Below are 23,394 nucleotides of genomic sequence, written 5' to 3' on the forward strand. Positions count from 1 at the left end.
CAAGTCTTTCACAGAATGGTTTGGGTTGGAAAGGACTTTTAAGATCAAGTTCCAACCCCCTTGCCATAGGCAGGGACACCTCCCACTAGACCAGGTTTCTTACCAAATACAGAGGAAGCACTTCCCTAAGCAAATTGGTCTCCTGAGTAAAGAAATACTATGCTTCCTAGCTAGACTTGTCTACTAACTAACAACAAAAGGGGAAGGGTACTCCACAAACTTAAGTCATTTTCATCCCTCCTCGGTAAATGCAGAGAGGTAGGGACTCCTGGTACTTGCAAATTTATGCCCATCTTTACTATTGTTTTCTCAGATATTTGTGTCTACTCCCCATTTTAGGGGAAAAGTAATTTAATTATAGCCCCCCTCTTAAAATACCAATAATTTGAAAAGAATCAGACTGTCTTTATTTGTAGCGCTGCAACTCTGCCAAGTTTAGCACCAAGCACTGCAGAAGGTCATAATGGAGAATGGCTTCTACAGTAGGCTGTAAACTCCCTTGGGCAGTCCAAAAGGTATTGTACAAAATATATCCAATAATAGCACCCCTATTTAATTTAGATAGGATTTTGGTTTGAGTTGAAACCAAGGAGATTAGCAGATTCCCCTGATGTATGATTGGTCGTGCTCCTTACCCATTGCAGGAAAGGAAATTCTCAGTTTTAATCTGATCATTGAGAAGTTTCCTCTTACCACAGGCTATTTTCCTCATTTTTACGTTGCAACTCTTATGAGGTTATCATTTATTGTACCCATTCACAAGGCCCAGTTTTCTGATTTTGAAGTATTTGAAGTATTTTACGTATAATGAATAAAATGAGTGCAGTATTCACCTCAGTGAGGCTATTGTGGAAATGGTAGATATAGAATGGAGGCTGCAATCCATAGGAACATTCTTACGGGGGGGAAAAAAAAAGGAGTCCGGATTCTGTGGCAGAAGTACAGATTCGTTTTGGAACTGTGGTTGTGGCTTTGCAGTCAAATACTCAGGGTGTATCCACAGAAGGGAACTTTTCTCTTCAAGGTTCATTCAAGGACACAGGCAGAGAATTCCCATTAAGACTGAAAGCAGCAGTTAACTGAGAATCCAATTGTTCCCAGGATTTGCTAATTTGTGTCTGATACCGTCAGTCCAGATGGATTTCCTTTGTCCAGCTTGTTGAAAAGTAACTGCCAATAGGTTAGGACAAAAGGCAGAAATTCTAAATAATGTTTTCACATAGGCATCCCAGCAAATAGGTCTGAAAGAAACTTCTGTTATCTAAGCCCATCCTCATTCCATGAGACTGCTTTGCAGATCTTGGTGTTGATTCAGTCTGGTGGTTTGCACTTGGGCGGAATCCATCATGGTCACTGGGAAACAACTGTAGTGTGGGCATGTGGTTAAAGAATGGGCTGGAGGGTGAAAAAGGGCAGTGGTTTCTATCTCACAGTGAGTAAGCAAAAGGAAGGAGGAAGAACCAGGCAAGATGGAGGTGGGTTTTTGCTGAGCTATTCCTGGGACAATCATGAAACAGATCCTCCTGGACAACATGCTTGATCATTTGAGGAATGAGTCCCTTCCAACCTGGGCCATTCTGTGATTCTTGAGATGCAAATGTTGTTTTTTAGATAGTGTTGTAAGTCAGAATACAGCCTGCTTTTGTGCATGGGGTGTCAGGAGTTGGTAAAGGCTAGAGGGAAACAGTCTTAACAAGGGAGATTTCAGTGAGAATTATATTTAGTGAAAGTAATTCATATCTCTAGAGATACTTCATTTTCTTTTGAACCATGCTTGTTCGTGATAACTGTAAATAAGAATTTGATTTTACGTTCACATTAAGTTGCGCAGTAAAACAGTAAAATATACGTTGTAGGTAAGTGGTAATGCGGAATTACAGTACTGAGTCATAGTCACATGTTAGTTTACACTGGTCATGTTTTATATATGGGTGTAAGCTATTTGCTTGCTTGTGTCATGTGGCTGTCCAGGGGAACCAGCACTTGTGAGCCTATGTGATATAAATTCTTTATGTTTTGTAGTGGCATCCTGACTGCAAGGGCAGTGGGCCTGAGCCTGTTTTCTACAGTATGGATAAACTACTCCACAGCTCCATTCTAAGCTATAGTTTGCCTTATCCTCGTAGAAGTAGTTCTTAATATTTATTGTATCCTTGTAGTTGAAATATTAGAAGATTAAAAAAACAACATACTTGATATGAATTTCTTTTTAATGTTCCAAATTGTAGGGCAAGGGAGAGCATCTTGCATGGCAATTCTTCTCTCATTATTTCATTGCTATCACTTTTCTGTGCAGATAGATCAGTGGTTTATTGAAACTTATTTTGTAACTTTGGGGCTCAATTCCATAACTAAATGGCTTGTGTGAGGAAATACCTACTCTTTTCTACAATGATATCTGCCAGGCAGTATATTTTTATTAAACTGGAAGGAAATGTGTTGCTGTTCTCACTAGATTTCCTTCTCAAATTATTCTCAGTTGTCCCATCCTCTTTTTCCACAACCTCCCTCCCTCTGCCTGGACAGCCAACGTCACTTGCTGCAAGATGAGGCAGCTGAAGGAACTGATGAAGTTGAAATCCAACCCAACGCACCCCACAGAAATGTTTTGCTTGTTCCTCTTGTTAAATTAATCTGTCAGCTTTTGTGGGTTCTTCTTGGCATATCTTCCTTTGTTTCTGTCAGTTTATTATTCTTTTTTTGCTACTTAGTCATAAGTTGTTATTTCTCCCCGGGTAATGAGCACACAGTAGGAAAACGCTAACACTTTCTCCTGGATATTCTGCTGTAATTGAGCTATATTTAACGTTCTTCATCAGTTTGGGTTGGGATTCCATTTGTCGTAAGAGTGGGAAAGAAGAGGGAAACTGGAATTGATTTTACTTTTGGAAGCCTTTGTGGAATTGTTCAGCAAATGTATCAAGGGTGAGGTATCTGGGAGCCCTTATGCCCTGTTTGTGAGCTGGGCACAAAGACCCATGACAAATGACTATTTCTAGTTCGGTGGGCTCTGTGCAGGGTAGAAACAGAGCTGTGAAGGAAAACAAGTTTTTTTGTTTTTGTGTAAGCTAGATTGATATTTAGGTACCAGTGAGTAACTCAGGATCATAGGGGAAGAGCAATTTCCATGGGTTACAATGAGACTCATAGGAGATCCTGAACTTGGTAGCTAAACTGCACGTTAATCAGTCAGCATGAAAGTCCAGCCCGCAGACAGATGTGCAACAGACCTCTTTCGTCTTGTAGTAGGAATGAACTTTGGCAGTGCATTCAGAGCATTGGTCATCCGATCTGAGCCAGTGTATGATCATGCTGCTTCTTGCTCTTAGTCTCTTACCTGGTTTAAAAGAAACCAAGGGGGGGAAAAAAAGGAAGAAACACTCCACCACATACATTCTCTTTGAAATTTCAGTAAATGTATCATTTTGTTTAAGAATTAATGAAAAAAGTGAAACGGTCCCACTGCAGCATTTTTGTTAATTATAATGATTTGAGAGAACACCTTCAGGATAAATTCCTTTGAGATCTCAATAGCATTTCAACTGAGCTGTTGGGGAAAATATCTGTAATATCTTCTGTGATTTTAGCTGTGTTTGAAGATTCCTATATTGCAGTGATTAAAAATATTGATATATTCATAAATCACCAATATAGTGATGTGTAGATAACAGAATAGAAAGCTATATACAACATCTATGTGCAGAGTTAATCACTGACCTGCCAGCAAATTATTACTGGCAACATGGATATGGCAACATATTCTGAGATCAAATGAAGATGTGGTTTTGTATAATTCTTGTATAACAGAAACTGTTAAGTCTTATCGTACAGTAACCCCTAAACATTAGTTCTTGCTAGGTAGAAAACCAGAAATGAATACTAACTTCCACCTTTTGGCATCAGTTGAAACTTGATGCATGTTTAGTAATGGTATGAAACTGCAAAATATTGGTAAAATATGTGGCTGGCAATGAGGGTACTGTTGGAAGGAAACAAAATTTCTCTGCAGTATCCAGTGTGGTTCTCTTGAGTATTGCTTTGGATCCCCCGTGCCTTTTAATCAGAAGGGAATTTCTGAAACTTCACTAAGTGAAAGCAGTCTCCTATACAGAAATATACTGCAGAGATTTGAAGCTGTTTGTTTTGGGTCGGGTTTGGGTTTTGTTGGTTTGGTTTATTTTTTTTTTTAATATTGTAACTCAAATTATACTGATACAAATTTTATTACTCAAAGTACCTTCCAAGTTTGCCACTCTTTAAACAAACAGGTCTTAGAAGTATTTCACTTGCTGTGGTACATTTCCCACTTAAAACTGCCACACTTGTATCTTTTTCTTTTTTCCTTTTTCTTTTTCTTCCTGTTTTCTTTTTCAGTAAGCGGTCTCACCATGTTCAAGACTTTTAGATCTGTAACCTGTTGTATGTACGATATAGTCACTGTAAGTCCTGTTTTCTAACGGCATGCTGGTTTCCCCACTAATATTTTAATTGACTTTGTAACTCACAGTACATCTCACTTTCTTATTTTTGGTCTAATTCTCCTTTTATCATTTAAAAATAATTTGTGTTTAGCATCTGTAACTATGAGAACTTTAGAGTTTTTTACTTTGCATTGCTAATACCGTTCTTTATCTGTTTTAGCATCTCCCTGTATTCTTCCCAGTGTTCTTTACTTCCTATTTTCTTGTAAGTATAGCATATTCTATTTTTACCCTCAGTTCCTATTGACCTGTTTAACTATGTGAAGTTAATTGAAGCTTCATCTCACTCCTGAAGAAATAACACAATTGCTATATAAGTTCAGTTCAATTTCTACATCCTCTCCTTATGAGTGAGGTGTCTCAATGTTTGTCTAAAAAAGTATTTAACTCAATATTTTTTTACATAACACATTTATCTAAAATTGCACAGCTTTCATCTTGGTAGAAGTTAAGTTTCAATTCTATTTGACAATACCATCATATTTCTATTTTATTTATTTTGTTCTGTTTAGAGGTCAGCATCTGCTTTGAACAGGTGCGTCCCTGTCAGATTTTAGGAAACAACAACTCATGTAACTGCTCTGACACTTCATCTCATCTATGATATGTTCTAAATGGTTTCCAAATCTAAAATTTTGCTGACAGTGAAGCTAGTAATGTACTAGTCCCAGCATTTTTTTGTGTACACCATCTCTGGTTTTCTTAATAGCAATTCTTCTGCCTTTTCTGTAGTGACCACCTCTGATATTTTTGGCTTCTTAATGGGTTGTTTCCTAAGGCAAGATTCAGCATTTTAGGCTTCTGCTATATATAAAGATGTTCAGTGCTCTTCGCCCATGTACCGTCTCTGAGTAAATTAAAGTCTGAGTACAGTGACAATATACAGGAGTCAACTTGTAGATTTTTTTTAACCACGATCAAACCAGTATGACTCCTATGTAAAGATGTATTCTTAACTCTGTTTGCAAATAGTCAAGTAAACCTTGCTTTCCTGTTGCCTACTACATAAGCTACAAAAAACTCTCTGAGGCTGCTGCATACTTCAGTTGTAAGAATCTGATATGATAAAGTTTGATCTTGTTTTTGCTTCCCTTCCTCTTAGCACAGTGGATAATACTTGCTGTGTCCCACTGTCTGAGATGGATCTTAACTGGTTTGTCCTCTTTTTTTTTTTTCTTTTTTTTTTTCCCTCCTAAACCACATTGTTAGTTTTTCTGGGCCACATTTATAACTTCCTAATTTCCTGAGAGTTTCTTCAACATCTCAACCACCTAATATTAGTCTTAGTTATCTTTTAGTTGCTCATTTTGTAATGGTTAGCTTTTAGTTGTTATCATTTTGTAATGGTGTTGCTGAAATGGTATGTTAAACACCATAGTGTTATATTTCATTGCTTCCTTAGCTGTCTGTTCTATCTAGCAGTTGGTACTACTTTTTTGGACATATATAACTTCTGGAAAGGGGAAAAAAGCAGTAATTTATTCAAGATTTTTACCGTAGCTTTCAGGGATTGGGGCCATCAGTAACTGTGGTAATCCTGGCTTCTGTACAGACATGTTCTTTAGGTTGAGGGAAACTACTTGACCAGCTCTGCACCACATTCATGAAAGCCTCAACAATGAAAGACAAGCTGATTTCTTTCTTCAGCAGCATAAAGAGAATACACCCAAAGTCTGCTCACTTACGTTTGATGCATCCTGCTGTATAGGGGCAGCTCACTGTCTTCCATTCTTCCTAGCTTCTGGCTGAGATTAGAGCATTGCCCTTTCTGTTTGCTGCTTTCAGCTTTAGTTACTGTCCCGTGGCTTACCCTGGGCATGTTGTTTGGTTTCCTTATTCACCACTATACTCTCAATTTCTAAACGTGATGAAAGTATGTTCTTATGATGGGTTTTTCTCCAAAACATACAGCTGTGTTCAAGATATTGGCTACCTCTGCAAATCCCCAAACGTGGAGATTCACACCATATTTCTGGGGTCAAGTTGCAGGCTGAATGATACAAATACTTCCTGTTTTCTACCACAAAGGAAGCATTACTTTTGGAGCAGCCCATGTTACGTTATGTTGGCCCGCAGATGTTTGTGGTATGTCAGTAGAGGCTGAACTTTCCTACCAACATTCCATTATGTTCTGTTGCTGTATGACAGATGGCAGCAGACAGGTAGTCTGACAAAATGGTGTCTGATATGGAAGTGTGTATGAACCAAAGGGGTATCAGTGAATGCCTCCATGCAGAGAAAAATGGCACCCTCTGACATTCACTGATGCTTGCTGGATGTTTCTGGAGGCCAACAAGTGGAAATGAATACAGTGAGATGGTAGGTAGATTTCAGCAGTGGTAACAGCAATGGTGGATCAGCTCCACTGGTGCAGATTTTTAGGAGCATGGTATGCAGGCTCTTGCTTATCACTGGCAAAAATGCATAGCTAATGGTGGTGACTGTTAAAAATAGTGTTCTGTAGCTGAGAATTTGCTCTATCAGATAGTGTTCCTGTGCCCTTTGTATCTGTAGTTTCCTTGGAAAGAAGTAGAGGCATTACTTTTGGAGCACCCTATGTAGTTGCCTAATTCCTTGAGAGGAAGAATATTGCCCAAGTTCTCCTCATGTGATCCGTACGTGAGCTCCATGCCTAATGCTCTCACAAGTCTGTTACTGTTGACTTTATGGCTTCCTCTTCCTTTTTGTTTGCTTTTGGTTTCAGGTTTAAGTTTGTTTTTCTTTTAGTATAGGAAGTATAAAGAATCCATGAGTTCTCTACTTCAGAGATGTCCTCACACACCCACTGGTATTGCTAAAGACAAACACAAAATCAAATTCAGCTTGAGAACACAGGCTGCATTTACTGTTCTCCTTTCCATCATAACTTAAGCTGTTTGGGATTAATTCCTCTCAAATAACACAAAAGGACAAAATCGACAAGGCAACATGCTGTTCTGAATCATTTTTTTAGTTCAGTGCTTTGGAATATTCAGCACCTGTGTATGAGATGCCTTTAATCATCCTTTATTTAATGTGGGCTTAGTTTCCCTGAATACTGGGAAAACTTGGGGATAGGTTGCCTTTGGAACAGCTTGTGTCTTTAGATGTGGTGTAAATAACGGTTATGTGCTTTGCCTAAAGGCGGGATCTTTAACAGATCTTCTTGGCTCAAATCCTTGATTCTTCAGTGGAGACTACTTTCCTCTGGGAACTTCTGCATAAGAAATAACCTGTTTGGCACATGTATTTCTGAATGCATGTTCATTCACAGAGTCATGGAGTATCCTGAGTTGGAAGGGGCCCACAGGGGTTATTGAGCCCAGCTCCTGTCTGCACACAGGACCACTCAAAATCCAAACTGTATGTCTGAGAGCACTGTCCAAACACTCCTTGAACTCTGGCACTTGGGGCTGTGCCCACTGCCCTGTGCAGCCCGTTCCATGCCCACTGCCCTCTGGCGCAGACCCTTATCCTAACCCCCAGCTGCCCTCCCCTGACGCAGCTCCATGCCGTTCCCTTGGGCCCTGTCGCTGTCACACAGAGCAGAGCTCAGCGCTGCCCCTCCACTCCCCGAGAGGAGCTGCAGCCACCATCAGGCCTTCCCTCAGCTCCTCTGCTCAGGGCCGAACAAACCCAGGGACCTCAGCTGCTCCTCATACACTTTGCCCTCCAGGCCCTTTCCCATCTTCCAGCCCTCCTTTGATGCTCTCTAATAATTATGACCTTACGTCCATCAGAGGACTTGAGCTATGTTGCGCACTGCCAAGACCTCTGATCTTTTCACCTATACTTTCTTTCTATTTTCCTCCCCAGTGTCTCTGCCCAGCTCTGCTTTTTGCTCTGCAGCCGTTCAAGCAGCAGAAGTACTCATGGAGCTAGTAGTCATCTTGCTTTAGCACAACACCCAGCCCTGCAACACTTAAGATTTTTTTTCCTATAATGTACCCCAAGGAGTCAAATGAAGCTTCCTCCTTTATGCTTTCCCAGACAGTTATTTCTGCCAAAGTCAGTAATTTCTGATAAGGGCATACTGCTGCAGAACAAATTGTCACCCAGTGTCTTCTGGTGCAGATAACCCATAAGGTGTAAGGTCTAGCTGGCCATATTGCACAATGGCTTGCTGCTGTGTACAGGCAGGTGGCCCTTGTGCATCAAGCTAGTTCAGCCTCAGGTAAACTACTGACACTTCTTAATGAACCTGTTGGTTACTGGCCCACAGGAGGTCAAGACATCTGCTATTAATGACAGACCTCAGGCAGTGAGTGGAAAGATAAACATACCTCCTTAAGGGAGATATGTAAAAACAGAGATGCTTCTTCACTGCTGGGATTGCTCGCTCTAGGTACTCTGATTTGAAAGCTGTTATTTTTCTGTAAAGCCAAATACGTACGTATCAGCGTGCTAAACCTCTGACAGTCCTCTGGCCCTCTTTGCCTGGTACATTTGTCCATCAGAAAGCCAAACGTTTATGTGAGTGGTTGTGAATGGAGTTCTTGCAAACTGGTATTAAAAAGCTGCATTTATGTTAGAAGAATGAAATGTGAATACTTATGACATGTTTTCAAAAAGAAGGCAAATGAAAATATTCAGCCAACGTAGTATTGCTATACTTGCCTATTCAAATATCCTTAAGTTAGCAAAATGTGCTAGGAAGTTCTGGTGTCCTTACAAGAATGATGTCATGTGTACAGAGCATGTATATATTCATGTCTATACAGGAAACTGCCTGGGATGTCTTGGCAGAATCTATTCTAAGCTAGCCTTACATTAGGGCACTCTTATTCCACATGAAGAGAGCCTTTTTTTAGATCACTTTGGGAATTGGATTTAATTGCAGTGAAGTGTTCTTAATATAGAATGTGTTCACCTCAGGAGTTACTGTGAAATAGCTGGGTATGCTTCAAGTTTTAAACCTTAGCCTATTTTGTGGTAGCTTTCCTCCTATAGATGAGCCCCGAGAGATGTCCTTACTTAACTCTCAAGTTTGAGAGCATTTTGAATGAATGCTCTGGTATCATAACCTGCAGCTCTGAGAATATTGGAGGACAAGATAGCAGAAGGCTCTTTTCATAAAATGTTCCCAGTTCTAAGTGGCCTCAAAAAGGAGTTGGTAACCTGCAAATGGCTTTTTCTCATTTGTATTTATTCATAAGGAGTAGAAATACAAATGACTCTTTCCTTCCCTCATCAAATATTTTGCTGCATACTGCTATGACTTATGGCTGGGATTTGTTGAGCGGAGTTCTATCAGAAGGACTTGGGCATTTTTTTTTCCTTTTTATTCTTTCAACCATCTTAAATAATAGCTAGAATGATGGGAATGGTCATGTTGTCTTTTCTGTTTGTCAGTAATATTGTGACTAGATTCAATGGAAGAAAAATCACTGCAGAATGAAAGAGTAATGGAAGGGGAGAAGGGAGCGATCCTGATTTGTCTAGCTGTCAAGATAAAGGAGAAAAAGAATTTACACATCTGATGAGTGTTTATTTCATCTGATATATATGTGTATATATACATATATAAAATAAGGATGGAGATGTATTTGGACAGCCTTTTGCAGTGAAGAGGAGGGCCTCCCCCCCACCTTGCTGTAACACAGCAAAAATAAAGTTTACTTAATATCTTATTCACAAAAATGCATAGCTCCTTCTCAAAGATTGTAAAATTTGATCAGACTTCAAGAGCTTTGTCGCCAGCCAGATTACATTAATAATATTATCCCTGTTTTTACAGGGGTTGATCTACATGCTTACTCTCTGAGGAAGAAAGACATTCAAAAACAAATTGCCTAGCCTATAAACTACTAAAATAAAACGCAACCAGGAACACTGTCACATTCTAAGTGATATTGTTGTAAACTTGTAAATATATTTGATGCTGTAGGAAACAAAAGAAACAGAAAAATATCTACGATGAACACCAGGATGCCATTTGACCTTCTTGTCCACAAGAGTACACTGTTGTCTCATAGTTAACCTGTTGTCCACCAGATGCTCAGGTCCTTCTCCACAGAGCTCCTTTCTAGCAGGTGGCTCACTGTAATGGATTTCTCTTTTTGGAATATTCTAGGCTCATCCAAAAAATTATTTGTTCATTGAGAAACAATACACTGTTCATACATCAGCATGTGCATCCTCTTTGAAGTCAGTGCATTTCTCAAGGTATCAGAATTCAAAGGGTTGAAAGGGACCTTTGGAGACATCAAGTCCAACCCTTCTGCAAAGACTGATTCCCCATAGTCGGTCACACAGGAAGGTGTCCAGGTAGATATTGAGTATCTCCAAAGAAGAGGAGCCCACAACCTCTCTGAGCAGTCTGTTCTAGTGCTCTGTCATCCTCAAAGTAAGGAAGCTTTTTCTCATGTTCATATGAAACTTCCTGTGTTCCAGTTCATACGCATTGTCTCTTGTTCTGCCACTGGGCACAACTGAAAAGATCCTGGCCCCATTTACTTGACTCACATCCTTTAGATATCTTAAATAATTCTCCACTCAGCCTTCTCTTCTCCAGGCTGAGCATCCCCAGGTCTCTGGGAGATGCTCCAGGACCTTTCATAATCTTTGCAGCCCTCCACTGGATTCTCTCTATGATATTCTTGTGTTTCTTGAACTGAGTCCAGAACTGGACACAGTAGTCTGGATGAGGCCTCATTAGGGCAGGGGAGGTTCATCTCTCTCAATCTGCTGGCCATACTCTTTTTTTTTAATGCACTGCAGGATACCACTGACTTTCTTGGCCATAAGAGTACACTGATGGCTCATGGCTGACCTGTTGTCCACTAGGACACCTGGATCCTTTGCAGAGCTCCTTTCTAGCAGCTCTGCCCTGAATCTGTACTGATGGTCTCCACCCTGTCCAGATCTCAGAGAATGGTAACACAGCCCTTTGGTGTGTCAGCCATTCCTTTCAGCTTTGTATCATCAGTTGTAGATGCCTCATCCTTTGAGTCATTCAAGACCAAATTGGATGGAACCACGGGCAGCCTTATTTAGTGGTTGGCAACCCTACCCACAGTAGGGAGGTTGGAACTGGATCATCTTTAAGGTCTTTCCAGCCCAAGCCATTCTATGGTTTTTTTCTTTCATAAGTGACATGTGTCTTCTGAACACTTTGGAAGGAAGTATAGAGTAAAACAGTATTGCTGGTGAAAGGTGTAACAAATTTCATGTTCTTTTCTTCTTACAAATATTTGAAGTGACATTAAAGGAAGCTGGAACTTTTGTTTAATTCCAGAGCATAAATGCTGTAAATATGTATACCGACTTGTTTGTCTATGTGTATAGATATAGAATAGCTCTCTGCTCTTTTTGAATTTCTACAGTCTCTGCCAATGCACTGCATTTTTAAAATAATATTTGCTGTGTAATTGTGGAAGCAGAGGTGGAAAAATTACTGGAAACTGTTATACATTGTTTGCATTGCAGAATCACTGTCTGGGGTTGGTGTCGCATGGTGTGAAATGTTTGGTGCAGTGCAGCTTTTACATTATGGCTTGCTAGTACCTATGAATGTTTTGCCAGAAGTCCCTTTTTGTGTGCAAAAAGGGAGCATGGGGCAACCTGCACAGGTCATTTGGCACAAAGCCTCATGGACTGTCTGCCCAGAGAATCCAAAACAGCACAAGTATGGAAAGGATTTTATTTCCCAAAATCACAGAATTGCAGAGGTTGGAAGGGTCCTCAAGAGATCATCAAGTCCAACCCTCCTCCTAAAGTGCATTCCCTACAGTAGGTCAGGTAGGTAGGTGTCCAGATGGATCCTGAGTATCTCCGTAGAAAGAGACTCTGGGCAGCCTGTTAGAATGTTCTGTCACCCTTATCATAAAGAAGTTCTTTCATTTGTTTCTATGGGACTTCCTGTGTTTGAGTTTTAGACAATTGCTCTTTGTTCCATCACTGCACACCATTGAGAAGAGTGGCCTCATCCATTTGTGTCCCATCTCACATTAGATTTCTTAATATTTATCAGATACCTTCTCAGTCGCCTTTTCCCCATGCTGAACAGACCCTTGTTACTCAGCATATTTTTTTTGGCATAAAATGTGACTTCCACCACTGTTGTTTTTTTTATTTATTTTTTTAACTGGCTTTTCACATCGTATTTTTCCCTCTCTTGTGCTTGAGTTGTAATCAGTTACAATTACATGTTATTTTTGCAGTTAACACTTAAAGAAATCATTGCTGGGGTTAGTTCATTTGCTTACTCAGTAGAATGCTTCTTATTTACAAATTTGTTATGTAGTTTAAGAGAAGAAGTGGTTGGTGTGTTACTGTATAGGAAAGGTGTGAGGGTCCTTGAAGCTCACTATGATCACTGTAGACACAACTTAAAATACTGAGAGATTGCCTGATTAAAGTGAGATTAGTTGCATTGGAGATGTATGCTGAGAAATGAGAAGGGGACAAAACATAATTCTGTACAACACTGCCTATAGCAAAACGTAAAACTATACCCAGGTAATGATCAGTTCTGGACTAGATTTCTTTCTTCAGAGGGATCAGTGGATTTCTTTTTAGGCATTTTCCTAAAAACATCTACTCAGAACTAGTTATAATTTTTTTTTTTTTTTTTAAAGTCACAAATTGTTTTAGCAAAGGAGAAGAGGAGAAAAGAGGCTTGGAAATGCTGTAAGTCCCCATCTTGAATATTGTGTGCAACTTTGAATCCTGTTCCAAGATTTAGCAGAAGAGTAAAGCACATAGAAGAATTATATGTGTGGAATGTCTTCTGGAAGAAGGAAGGGCAATTGGATTGGGACTGACCTGCTTGGTGAAAGGTTGTACTGAAAGGGATGAAGGAAATGAAAAATCACAGGGTTGTAGCAGTTGGAAAGGGACCTCTGGAAATCATCTAGTTCAGTTTCTTGCTAAAGCAGCACAGGAGGGTGTCTAGACAGGTCTTGAATCTCTTCAGAGAAGGGGCTTCTGCCCTCTCTGGACAGCCTGTATCAGTGCTCCATCATCCTCAAAGTAAAGAAGTTCTTTCTCGTGTTCAGATGGAACTTCCTGTGTTCCTGTTTCTGCCCGCCGTCCCTTGTTCTACTGCTGTAAGTCACAGAAATGGTTCCACCCCCATCTGCTTGACTCCTACACTTTAGGTATTTATAAACAGTAATGAGATCCTCTCTCAGCCTTCTCCAGGCTGAATAGTCTGAGGTCTCTTAGCCTTTCCTCATATGGGAAAGGCTTCATGCCACTCACCATCTTTGTTGCCCTTCACTGGACTCTCTCTAGGAGATCTGTCTGCCTTGAACCAGCAAGCCTGGAACTGGACACAGTACTCCACATGTGATTTCACCAGGACAGAGTAGAGGAGGAGTTTCACCACCCTAGATCTGCTGGCCAAGCTTTTTTTTTTTTTTATACTGTTGGCCACGTTGTCCAGAAGAGCATGCTGCCATTTCGTATCTCATGGCCAACCTTGTTCACCAGGACACCCATGTCCTTTTCTGTAGATGGATGTTGCAGAATTTACTGGGGGGATTAAAAAATTTGGAAGATGAAAACATAGCGGTCTCAGCAGTAAGCTGGGCAGTTTCATGGTGGATGAAGATTTGAATACTTTGGGTACATGCTCTGGGAATGGACTTGCAAATTCTAGGAATCCATAAATGTCTTGTGGGTAGTGTTGAGAAAATACTGAAATCATACCTTCCATCTTATACTCATTCCTGAGGGATTTGACACAGCACCGTGTTGGGCTATGCATGCTAAACTAAACTTAAGAATTTGGGGGACTAACAGTAAAGCAAATCTAATTTAGAGTGGTGCCTAGGATTTTAACTAGTAGCTGTGTGTTACTTGTTTTGAACTCATTGTGTTTACTGAGGAGATTCCTGGCATCAGGTATTTTGATTGTTATCCCCTTCGTAGTTTGGAGGAATGGTTTTTTTGTGCTATCCTTGTCTTCTCTATGAGGGGTGAGGATGTTACCTTTGCTATTCTACCCTTTTTTCAACCTCCCACATTTTGTGTCTGCTTTCCTTTTTAAAAGAGGCCAGTTCCTTTCCTATCTACTGCCCGTTGCTTTTATTTTTCTTCTAAGAGCAGGTGCATGAAAATGGTGACTGTTATCAAGTTTTGATTAGCAGCAGCAAAATGAAGTGTTCCTGTTAATATCATTTTTGTCCATATGGTGAGGCTTTGAGCAGTAGTAGTATGTCTTCACCTTTAAGATGGTCAAATTAATGTTAATTAGTTGCAAAAAAAAAAAAAAAAAAAAACCACAAAAACTTTCCAACTGCAACTATGTTCTGTTCATTTTTCAAACATAGCTCTGCATTCACTGATGCAACCTTTACCTGTTGATGTCAGTCACAAAGCTCTGCTTTTACATGTCTGGGCTGTTTCTTTGCTTTTGAGGACTGAATGTCAAACTGTCCCCTATGCTTCAAGGTGTAGAGCACCAGACATGCAGTGCTAGTAACAAATGCTAATTAAACTTCTTTTAACTTTGTCAGTGGAAAAAACCTCCTTCATGTCTTGTAAACACACTTAAGACAATTACATGGACACCGAAAGCCCATCGCCTTTAGAAACAGCACTTCATTACAAGCTAAATATCCCTTTTTCCACTGAACTGCAGCTGTCCCTTGTTTGTGGTTTGGAACTAACTGTTGACAAGTGTGGACAAAATTTACAGAAAAACCCATTCAAAAAGCGTGAGAAGTGTGTGGTGTTTATATCTTGGTCTCTCTTGCCAAATTTTCTGCTGCTTGAGTACATCCTTAGCAGTTTAAGTTGTGAGCAAAGATCTACTCAAAGCTCTTATGCAAGTTTACTGACTTAAGGATTTTTTTTGGTGGGTGTTGGGTTTTTTGTTTTTTTTTTTAGTTCAGTCTTGTCTGTTGCACTCTCCTGGTTCCCTACCTTTTTTGTCCTTGCCATCACAAAAGGCAATAAAATCAATATAGTAAGGTTTAGAAATCATGTTTGCTTTAATTCATATTTCCTATGGAAAAACAAACTGTTGAGACAGGGATGCAATTTCATCCCATTTTCCTAGAGAAACATCGGGTAACAGTGTTGTTTCTGCACATCTCCTTTGAAGGGAATCATTTTTAAAGGAACGTAATCCGTATAGTATGGTTGGAAAAAGTATCTAAAGCATCACTCATCAATTTCACATTTGGTCTGCATCAAATTTTTATTTATTCTGCTGAAATAAAAAAAAAAGAATTTGATGAGATGTGAAAAACTTGAGAATAAGCATGAATCTTCTGTGACAACATAAAATATTTATTTTCCTTTTCATTTTATTCGCATCTATTCTCTCTGAGGATGTTTACAAGCTGAACTCAGCTCTGTAAAACTTTTCACTTCAAACAGTTAAAATCTTGAATTGCCTTTATCTTCTTGAGGAAAAAGCTATATGATAAGAGAATTAAAACACCATTGCAACAAGAAAGATTTGGAAATAGCAAAATAAAACCTTATTGCATAGCTCCTTTGACAGGTAAGTCGTCTATTTAATTAGATTCTAATTAGACAAGATGCAGGAGAGAAGTATTTATTTACAAACATTTAATATTAAGGTTCACTTATTTGAAAGCAATTTCTGTAGTAGAAATAGAAGAAAATGTTTAATGTCCCAAATTTACTTTCATTAGTTTTTATATATGACTTCGTATGGGTCAAATTAAGCAACATTTAAATAAAGTTGAAAGGTGGAAATTAAAATTATTGAGGTGAGTCCATATAATGCTGTCATTGGACCAACAATTGTTTTAAGTATTTTTGTAAAATAAATAATTACAGCTTCGTGTATTATCCAAACTTGAAAAATATCTTGCTGCTTCAGCAAGTTTGTGAAGATCAAAACAAGATCCACCAGTGATGCTTAATTGCCTATTTATGTGTTTAAACTCTGCTTTTTAAAGGCAACATATTCATGATGTCCTGGAATATCAGGGCTCAGGCTATCCGGTAGATCTTAATACAGACTTAAATCTCAGTTTTCAGCAAGCAGCTTTCAAACCTCCTGTGTCACAGCCTGCAGCATTTTTCCAACATCTTAACCCTGCTGTTCTCTTTCACCTTGCACATCCCAACACATGAATCTGACAAATTTTACATTGAAATTTTAATGTGTAGATGGATATAATAAACCCAAGATGCTCTTATTTTGTCTTATGAATGCTAATTATTTGGTATTATGCATCCTAATGTGGAGTACAGAAAAACCTATCCCTTCTGTGCTATGATGAATGGCCTGTTTACTTGCATTCCTTCAAATACTGTCTATTTAAATTACTGGGAACAAGACCAGAAAGACATAATACTCTGTTTGCCAGTTTTAATAGCAAAATTGTTTAGACTTCAGAAATATCTCATTGTCTATGAATCCATTAAAATATCCATCACTGCATGCGTCTTGTTTCTCTCCCAAAGCAATATAGCCTGTATTTCTTCATTTCTATTTTCCTTTAAAGGCTACTATGGTGTATATGATCTTGTCAATCAAGGTGTTTATTTGACTTGCTGTAAGTTCATTTTTCTTCCATTTATTAACTTCTCATGTTGTTTGAAATTGAAAGGCATCTGCTTTCTCTTTGCAATCTTGATGCTGTCAGACGACTTAGAGATGTTGAAAAAGGAAAAAGCAGAGCATTCATATCTCTCCTGAATTTATTTATTATACTTCATAAACCTACTGAAGTGCATTGGCATTAGGGACAAATAAGCCTTTTCCTCCTCTCTAAGAACAAATACTGTTGGTTTGCTTTGCTCTTTTTCTCACAAGCGTGAAATTCATTTGCATTATTGCACTGTGTACAGTGTATATTTCTGTAACATTTATCCAGCTTCCATGGGAAGAAGTTTAATGTTTATTGTATGTTCACAGTGATATGCCTAGTGTATTTTCGTGCTGTAGGGATTATGAGACTGTTGAACTGATAAAATGTAATTAATAGAATGTTACTGTTTAAACTGTTTTCCAGGTACATCTACCTTTATGGAAGCATTAGCAGCCAATGGTACAACCAACATACAGACTTCTGTGACAGGAGTGACAGCCAGCAAGCGGAGGTTTATTGACGACAGGAGAGATCAACCTTTTGATAAAAGGCTGCGGTTCAGTGTGAGACAAACGGAGAGTGCATACCGGTACAGAGACATTGTTGTCAGGAAACAAGATGGATTCACGCACATCTTGCTATCAACAAAATCATCTGAAAATAACTCGCTAAATCCAGAGGTCAGAACAATCCTGATTTGGGAGGGGGGAAAGAGGTGGCAAGGCTGCAGAAGGAATTATAAATCTCTGCCGTGTTTCTACCTCTTATTCAGGCACAAACACACTAAATGAGATGTGGGTTTTTCTTGCAAGTTATTGTACATCCAATTGACTTGTAGCTTGATTCAGTTGAGGGTGTTAACTTATGTTATCTGAACATAGATATTTTGATGATGTTTGATGAACATAGGAGTTTTGATGTACTATATTCTCTAATAGATGTGGAAATCAGTGAAGTGCAACTCAAAACAAACTTTAGTCTGAATCAAGGTTCTTTTCCTCTGAACTGGTTGCATGTGCCATCTGCTGTCCAAATTACAGAAATGCTGAATTAATTCTATAGTTAAAGATAACATCGAATAATTTTTTTCTTAATGGTTTCATCATCTCATTCTGATCATGTTTAGAAACACAAAGCTAACACTGATGGGGCTTTGGGTTGTTTTGCTGTTTGCTTTTTAAACTTTCTTATATTTGAACAATGAAAAAAACTTTATAAATAGTAACTTTTCTAATATGATGATTGGATCCTAAGGAAAAATGAGAATCTCAAAGACTGAGATCCTTCATGACAAAGGGGAAAGAACAGCGTGCTAATTTCTAATGTTATAATAAAAGTACTTTAATGAATTTTTTTTTTTTTTTCCAGGTAATGAAGGAAGTCCAAAGTGCACTGAACACAGCAGCTGCAGATGACAGCAAACTCGTGCTGTTCAGTGCAGTTGGTAGCATTTTCTGCTGCGGTCTTGATTTTATTTATTTTATACGACGTTTAACAGATGATAGAAAAAAGGAAAGCACTAAAATGGCAGAAGCTATTAGGTATGTAAACGTATCTTCAGTCATCTGAGCGGGTATTTTTCATTATCCAGTCTGACTTGCTTTATCTTTTCTATTTCAAAAGCCTCTAATTCAACAATACCTCAGACAATCACCTGTTATGTGATAAGCATGCAGCACTTCTTTATAATCCCTGTCCATTTCTATCTGGGTTATTATTTCATGCATCACTATTTATACCATTAAAATTTAACTACGGAAACTAGTGTTATGATAATATTTATCCAGTTGAAGCCAATTTTAAAAGACTTCAACAGCCATACACTTTCAGGAAAGGTAACTGAACGTACAGAAACACAAGATCATTGTGTTGATTGTGACTGAATGGTTAACAGTGTAACTGATACAGAACAGTAGAATCATGGATATTTTAGTGGTGAACTAGTAGTGAATAAGTAAATACTAGTTACCTGTCGTGTTTGAACCCAGGAAGCATATGAACACCCTGCTGCCTTTTGCTCATTCCCCCACATCTCAGTGGGATGGGGAGAAAATAGGCAGGAGGAAAAAGGGTAGAAATTGTAGGTTGAGATTAAAAACTATTTACTTAGAAAAAGGAAGAAAAAAATAACAGTAATGGTAACTTATACACACATACACAACCATAAACTAGAAGAATGTTTATCAAAAAATGTATGGATCTTGCATCCCCACGTACAGGGAAGCTCTGTTTTCTATGGCCTGAGATCTTGCAGTAACTCCTGCATACTTCCAGAATAACTGTACTCCTTCAGAGACCCTATGTTCAGTTGCTACTGTGCTGTATATGTCTAAACTTAAAAAAAAAAAAAAAAAAAAAAAAAAAACCGAAAAAAAAAAAACGGGGGGGGGGCTTACTCATAAATTTGTGTAAATCTCCCCATACAGTATCTAAAACTGAATTGAAAAGCCACCTGTCATTCAGGTTAAAAGATTGTTCTACAAATGCTGATTTCTATATGTTCACCTCTGAATTTAATAATCATGTACCTGCACTAAATATGAGCAACATTATCCTTATCTATCAGACCTATTAACTATTTGAGGGAGCTGGGCTTGTCCAGCCTGGAGAAGAGAAGGCTGTGAGGTGATGTCATTTGCAGCCTTCCAGTACCTAAAGGGAGCCTACAAACAGGAGGGGAATCAACTCTTTGAAAGGGTAGATAACAGCAGGACAAGGGGAAATGGTTTTAAGTTGAAGGAAGGAAGATTTAGGTTGAGTATCACCAGGGAAGTTCTTCACAGAGAATGTGATGAGGTGCTGGAACAGGCTGCCCAGAGAGGTTATGGATGCCCTGTCCCTGGAGGTATTCAAGGCCGTGTTGGATGGGGCCCTGGACAGCCTGATCTAGTGTTGAATGAATGGGGAGGTTGGTAGCCCTGCCTGCAGCAGGGGGTTGGAGATTCATGATCCTTGAGGTCCTTTCCAACCTGGGCCATTCTATGATTAACTAAGAAATGTCAGTATCTTACTTGTGAGTTTGGAGTCTCTCTCCCTGTCCCCCAACTTTTATGCACGCATACTTTTCATTGGAACTGGGATGAATGTCTTTTTGTGTCGATAATATGAGAATACACAATTGTAGCATAGTATCGTATCATCATCTAAGAGAGAGTGGCTGTGTGAGGCACAAGATTTTAACACAAACACTTCCATACCAGGGTCATTAAATGCACATCTGTTCTATAACTGTGCTTTGAACTGGGAGAAATGTCAGACTTCCACACAGAGTGTAGAGGTTGGAAGGGGACCTCGGGATTCGTCTGGTCCCCTCAGCAGGGTGCCCAGGACCACGTCTAGACAGGGCTTTGAAGTTTGTGCCCACTGCCTCTTGTTTTGTTACTGAGAACCACTGGAAAGAGCCTAGCTATGTCTTCCTTGCAGCCTCCCTGCAGCTGTCTGTGTACATTGATAAGATCATTCCCACGTTGAGCCTTCTCTTCTCCAGGCTGAACAGTCCCAACCTTTCCTCATAGAAGATATGCTCCAGTCTGTTAATCAGCTTTGTGGTTCATTGCTGAACACTGTCCAATAACACCCTGTCTCCCTTGTACTTGGGAGCCCAGAACTGGACACAGTATTTTAGGTGTTTTTTTTCCTTATGCTGAGGGGAAGGATCACCTCACTCAACCTACTAACAACACTCCTCATAGCGCAGCACACAATATCATTAGTCTTCTTTGCCATGAGGCAAATGTGCAACTTGGTGTCAACTGGGACTGAGTCTTTTTTTCTGCCAGGCTGCTTTCATTGGCCTCCTGAATGAATTAGTGCATGGGGCTGTTGCTTCCATGCTGGACTTTGCACTCCTTTTTGTTGAACTTCGTGAGGTTCCCGTTAGATGTTTCTCCAGTCTGTAGAGGTCTCTGGATGGCTGAACAATACTGTAGCCAGGCTTTTTAATGGTCAATAAGCTTTCTGAGAGTGCACTAACCCACCTAGGTCACAAATGAATTTGAATGTGACTGGACTGAGTACTTAGCCCTGGGATATAGGGCTGGCAACTGGCCTCCAACTAGACTTTGTACCACTGATCACCATCCTTTGGGCCCAACCATTCAGCCAGTTTTCAATCCACCTCGCCATATCCATACTTCATCAGCTTCCCTGTGAGGGTTTTATGGGAGATGGTGATGAAAGACTTACTGAAGTCTAGGCAGACAACATCAGCTGCTCTCTCCTCATTGGCAAAGCTAGTCACCTCCACAGTAGGTTATCAGGTTGGTTTTGAAAGTGACGTTGCTATAGAGATTAATTATTACTGAGATCTCAAGGGCTGGTATATTTTGCTTTTAATACATGAGTGCATGTTCTTGTTTTTCTTCAGGAATTTTGTGAATACTTTTATTCAGTTTAAGAAGCCTATCATTGTAGCAGTAAATGGCCCAGCCATTGGACTTGGAGCATCTATATTGCCTCTGTGTGACGTGGTTTGGGCTAATGAGAAGGCTTGGTTTCAGACACCATACACTACTTTTGGACAAAGTCCAGATGGATGTTCATCCCTTACATTCCCCCGGATAATGGGCCTGGCTTCTGTAAGTAGCTTGCAGGGCAGGGGATGACAGCTTCACAATACAGTTGTGAAACTTTATCCAGCGATTTCATGATCTTTTAAGCTTTGCTGTGCTATCTTTATTATTCTTTCTCTCTTGAAAACCTTTCATGAGAAACCAGTATTTATAGGTTCTCTGCTGTTGCAACTTAGCTTACAACTGAGGGCACCAAACAACCAGCGTGAGACCTAATCCCACATCATGGGCACCCTTAACCCTTTTGGTGGCAGAAGGGAAAGGTGTGTACCTGGATACATGCTCCCAGCTGAGGTCTTATGAAGACCAGCCAATGGTGTCTTGCATTCAGCACAGCATCAGGAAGTGTAGTAAAGAGTACACTGGTCTGTGCTTATGTTGCAGATCCCTGTATCACCAACTATCAGCAGTCTTATGCTAATATGCAAAATAGGTAAATCAGCTTTCATGCACTCATCATTCTAAAGAAGCTTCCCTATTTTATGCATCTCTCCTGATGTTAAATGAGTGCGTTATGCAGGAAATACTTGATCCAAGTCACCCCTGCAAATCCTTTTTTTTCTCATCTAAATTTTAGCTTTGTATCTTGTTTGTATGGTTTTAATGGCTTGAAGTCAATGCTTTGCATTGCTGCTGAAGCTATAAGCTACATTATTTAAGTTTTTCTTTTTTCCTGTTTTCCAGTCAGATAAAAGAATTGAATGTAAAAAAGAAAATGCTACTTAAAATATTCTTACCTACGTTATTTTTGTTGTTTACTTTTTTTATGCTGCATTCCTTGAAAACTTGGACCTATGTCCCATTGCAGTTGAAACTGAATAGTAACAGTGTGAAACAAGCACTCACAGCTCTGTGTTTTTTTCCTAAGTTACTGTTTATTATATAATCCAGTTTTCCCCCATAGGCATTTATTGATTTTAAAAATACAAATTTTTAACATGTTAAAAGCGTCAGGTTGAACAGATCTCATAACTAATTAATTGCGTGATGTCTGGATTTAGTGAGTAGAAGGAAAAAGAAAAGGTAATTGAAACAGGTTGATAGTTATGAGTATATTTAATATATGAGCATGTTACAACCTACTGATTGTTCCTTTCCCTTTTTATTTGGACATCAATCCATTCGTTCATCCATTCATCCATCCATTCCATCCATCCTCGTCCTTTAGAGTGAGTCTCGTGGTTGTTACTTTTTGTTTCTTCAGAACTTTCATAAAAACACAAGCTCTTCCCTAGTGTACTCTTTCATTTGCCTTCGTGAATGCTCTCATCCTTAAATCTAAAGATCTAAATACAAAGCTTCTAGTGCAAATAATACTGTACTATTCCATAGCTAAATGCATTTTCCAAGGGAAAGTCCAAGCTGCTGCTTTCATACTATTGTTGACCCTTTGCAGTGTCAATGCTGTGCAAGGCAAAGTTGGTCTTTAATCAGTGGGTTTTGTGAAATCTATTCAGAACATGTTGGAAATTTCATTAAAGCAGCATGCTTCCCTGGGAAGTCAGCAGAAACAAGAGGCAGCTAGCAGGAGATGACAGACATTCAGGGAGGAAAAAAAAAAAAGTCCTACAAAAGAAAGGGGACCTCTGTCTGCTTTGAAACTTTTTTTACAAATGTATTGAAACAGATACCAAGTAAGTCCCACACACAGCTCTTGTACGTTGGTTTCATTGCATTCTTTTTATCAGCAACACCTAGTAAAAATATTCTAGGGCAAGACTGTTGGAAATACCTTCACGGAGTGGGTCAGTCTCAGCTGCTGAGCAGTCTGTCGTGTAGAATTTTTTCCTAGAATATGGTTGATGTAAAGCTCATTACTGCAGGAAATTTGAAGTACAGACT

General features: G+C 39.3%; 1 protein-coding gene across 1 annotated transcript in view; it reads left to right on the forward strand.

Annotated features, from left to right (window-relative positions):
• Positions 1–23,394, forward strand: part of CDYL (chromodomain Y like) — a 105,063-nt gene that overhangs the window by 76,388 nt on the left and 5,281 nt on the right. The window contains 3 exon segments of the mRNA XM_042833683.1: positions 17,405–17,661; positions 18,350–18,522; positions 21,348–21,558. Coding sequence (XP_042689617.1) covers positions 17,405–17,661; positions 18,350–18,522; positions 21,348–21,558 — 641 coding nt within the window.

The sequence above is a fragment of the Centrocercus urophasianus genome, unplaced genomic scaffold, assembly GCF_019232065.1.
Source record: "Centrocercus urophasianus isolate 14NV4802_14NV808 unplaced genomic scaffold, USGS_Curo_1.0 seq_11, whole genome shotgun sequence".
In the NCBI taxonomy this organism is placed as follows: Eukaryota; Metazoa; Chordata; class Aves; order Galliformes; family Phasianidae; genus Centrocercus; species Centrocercus urophasianus.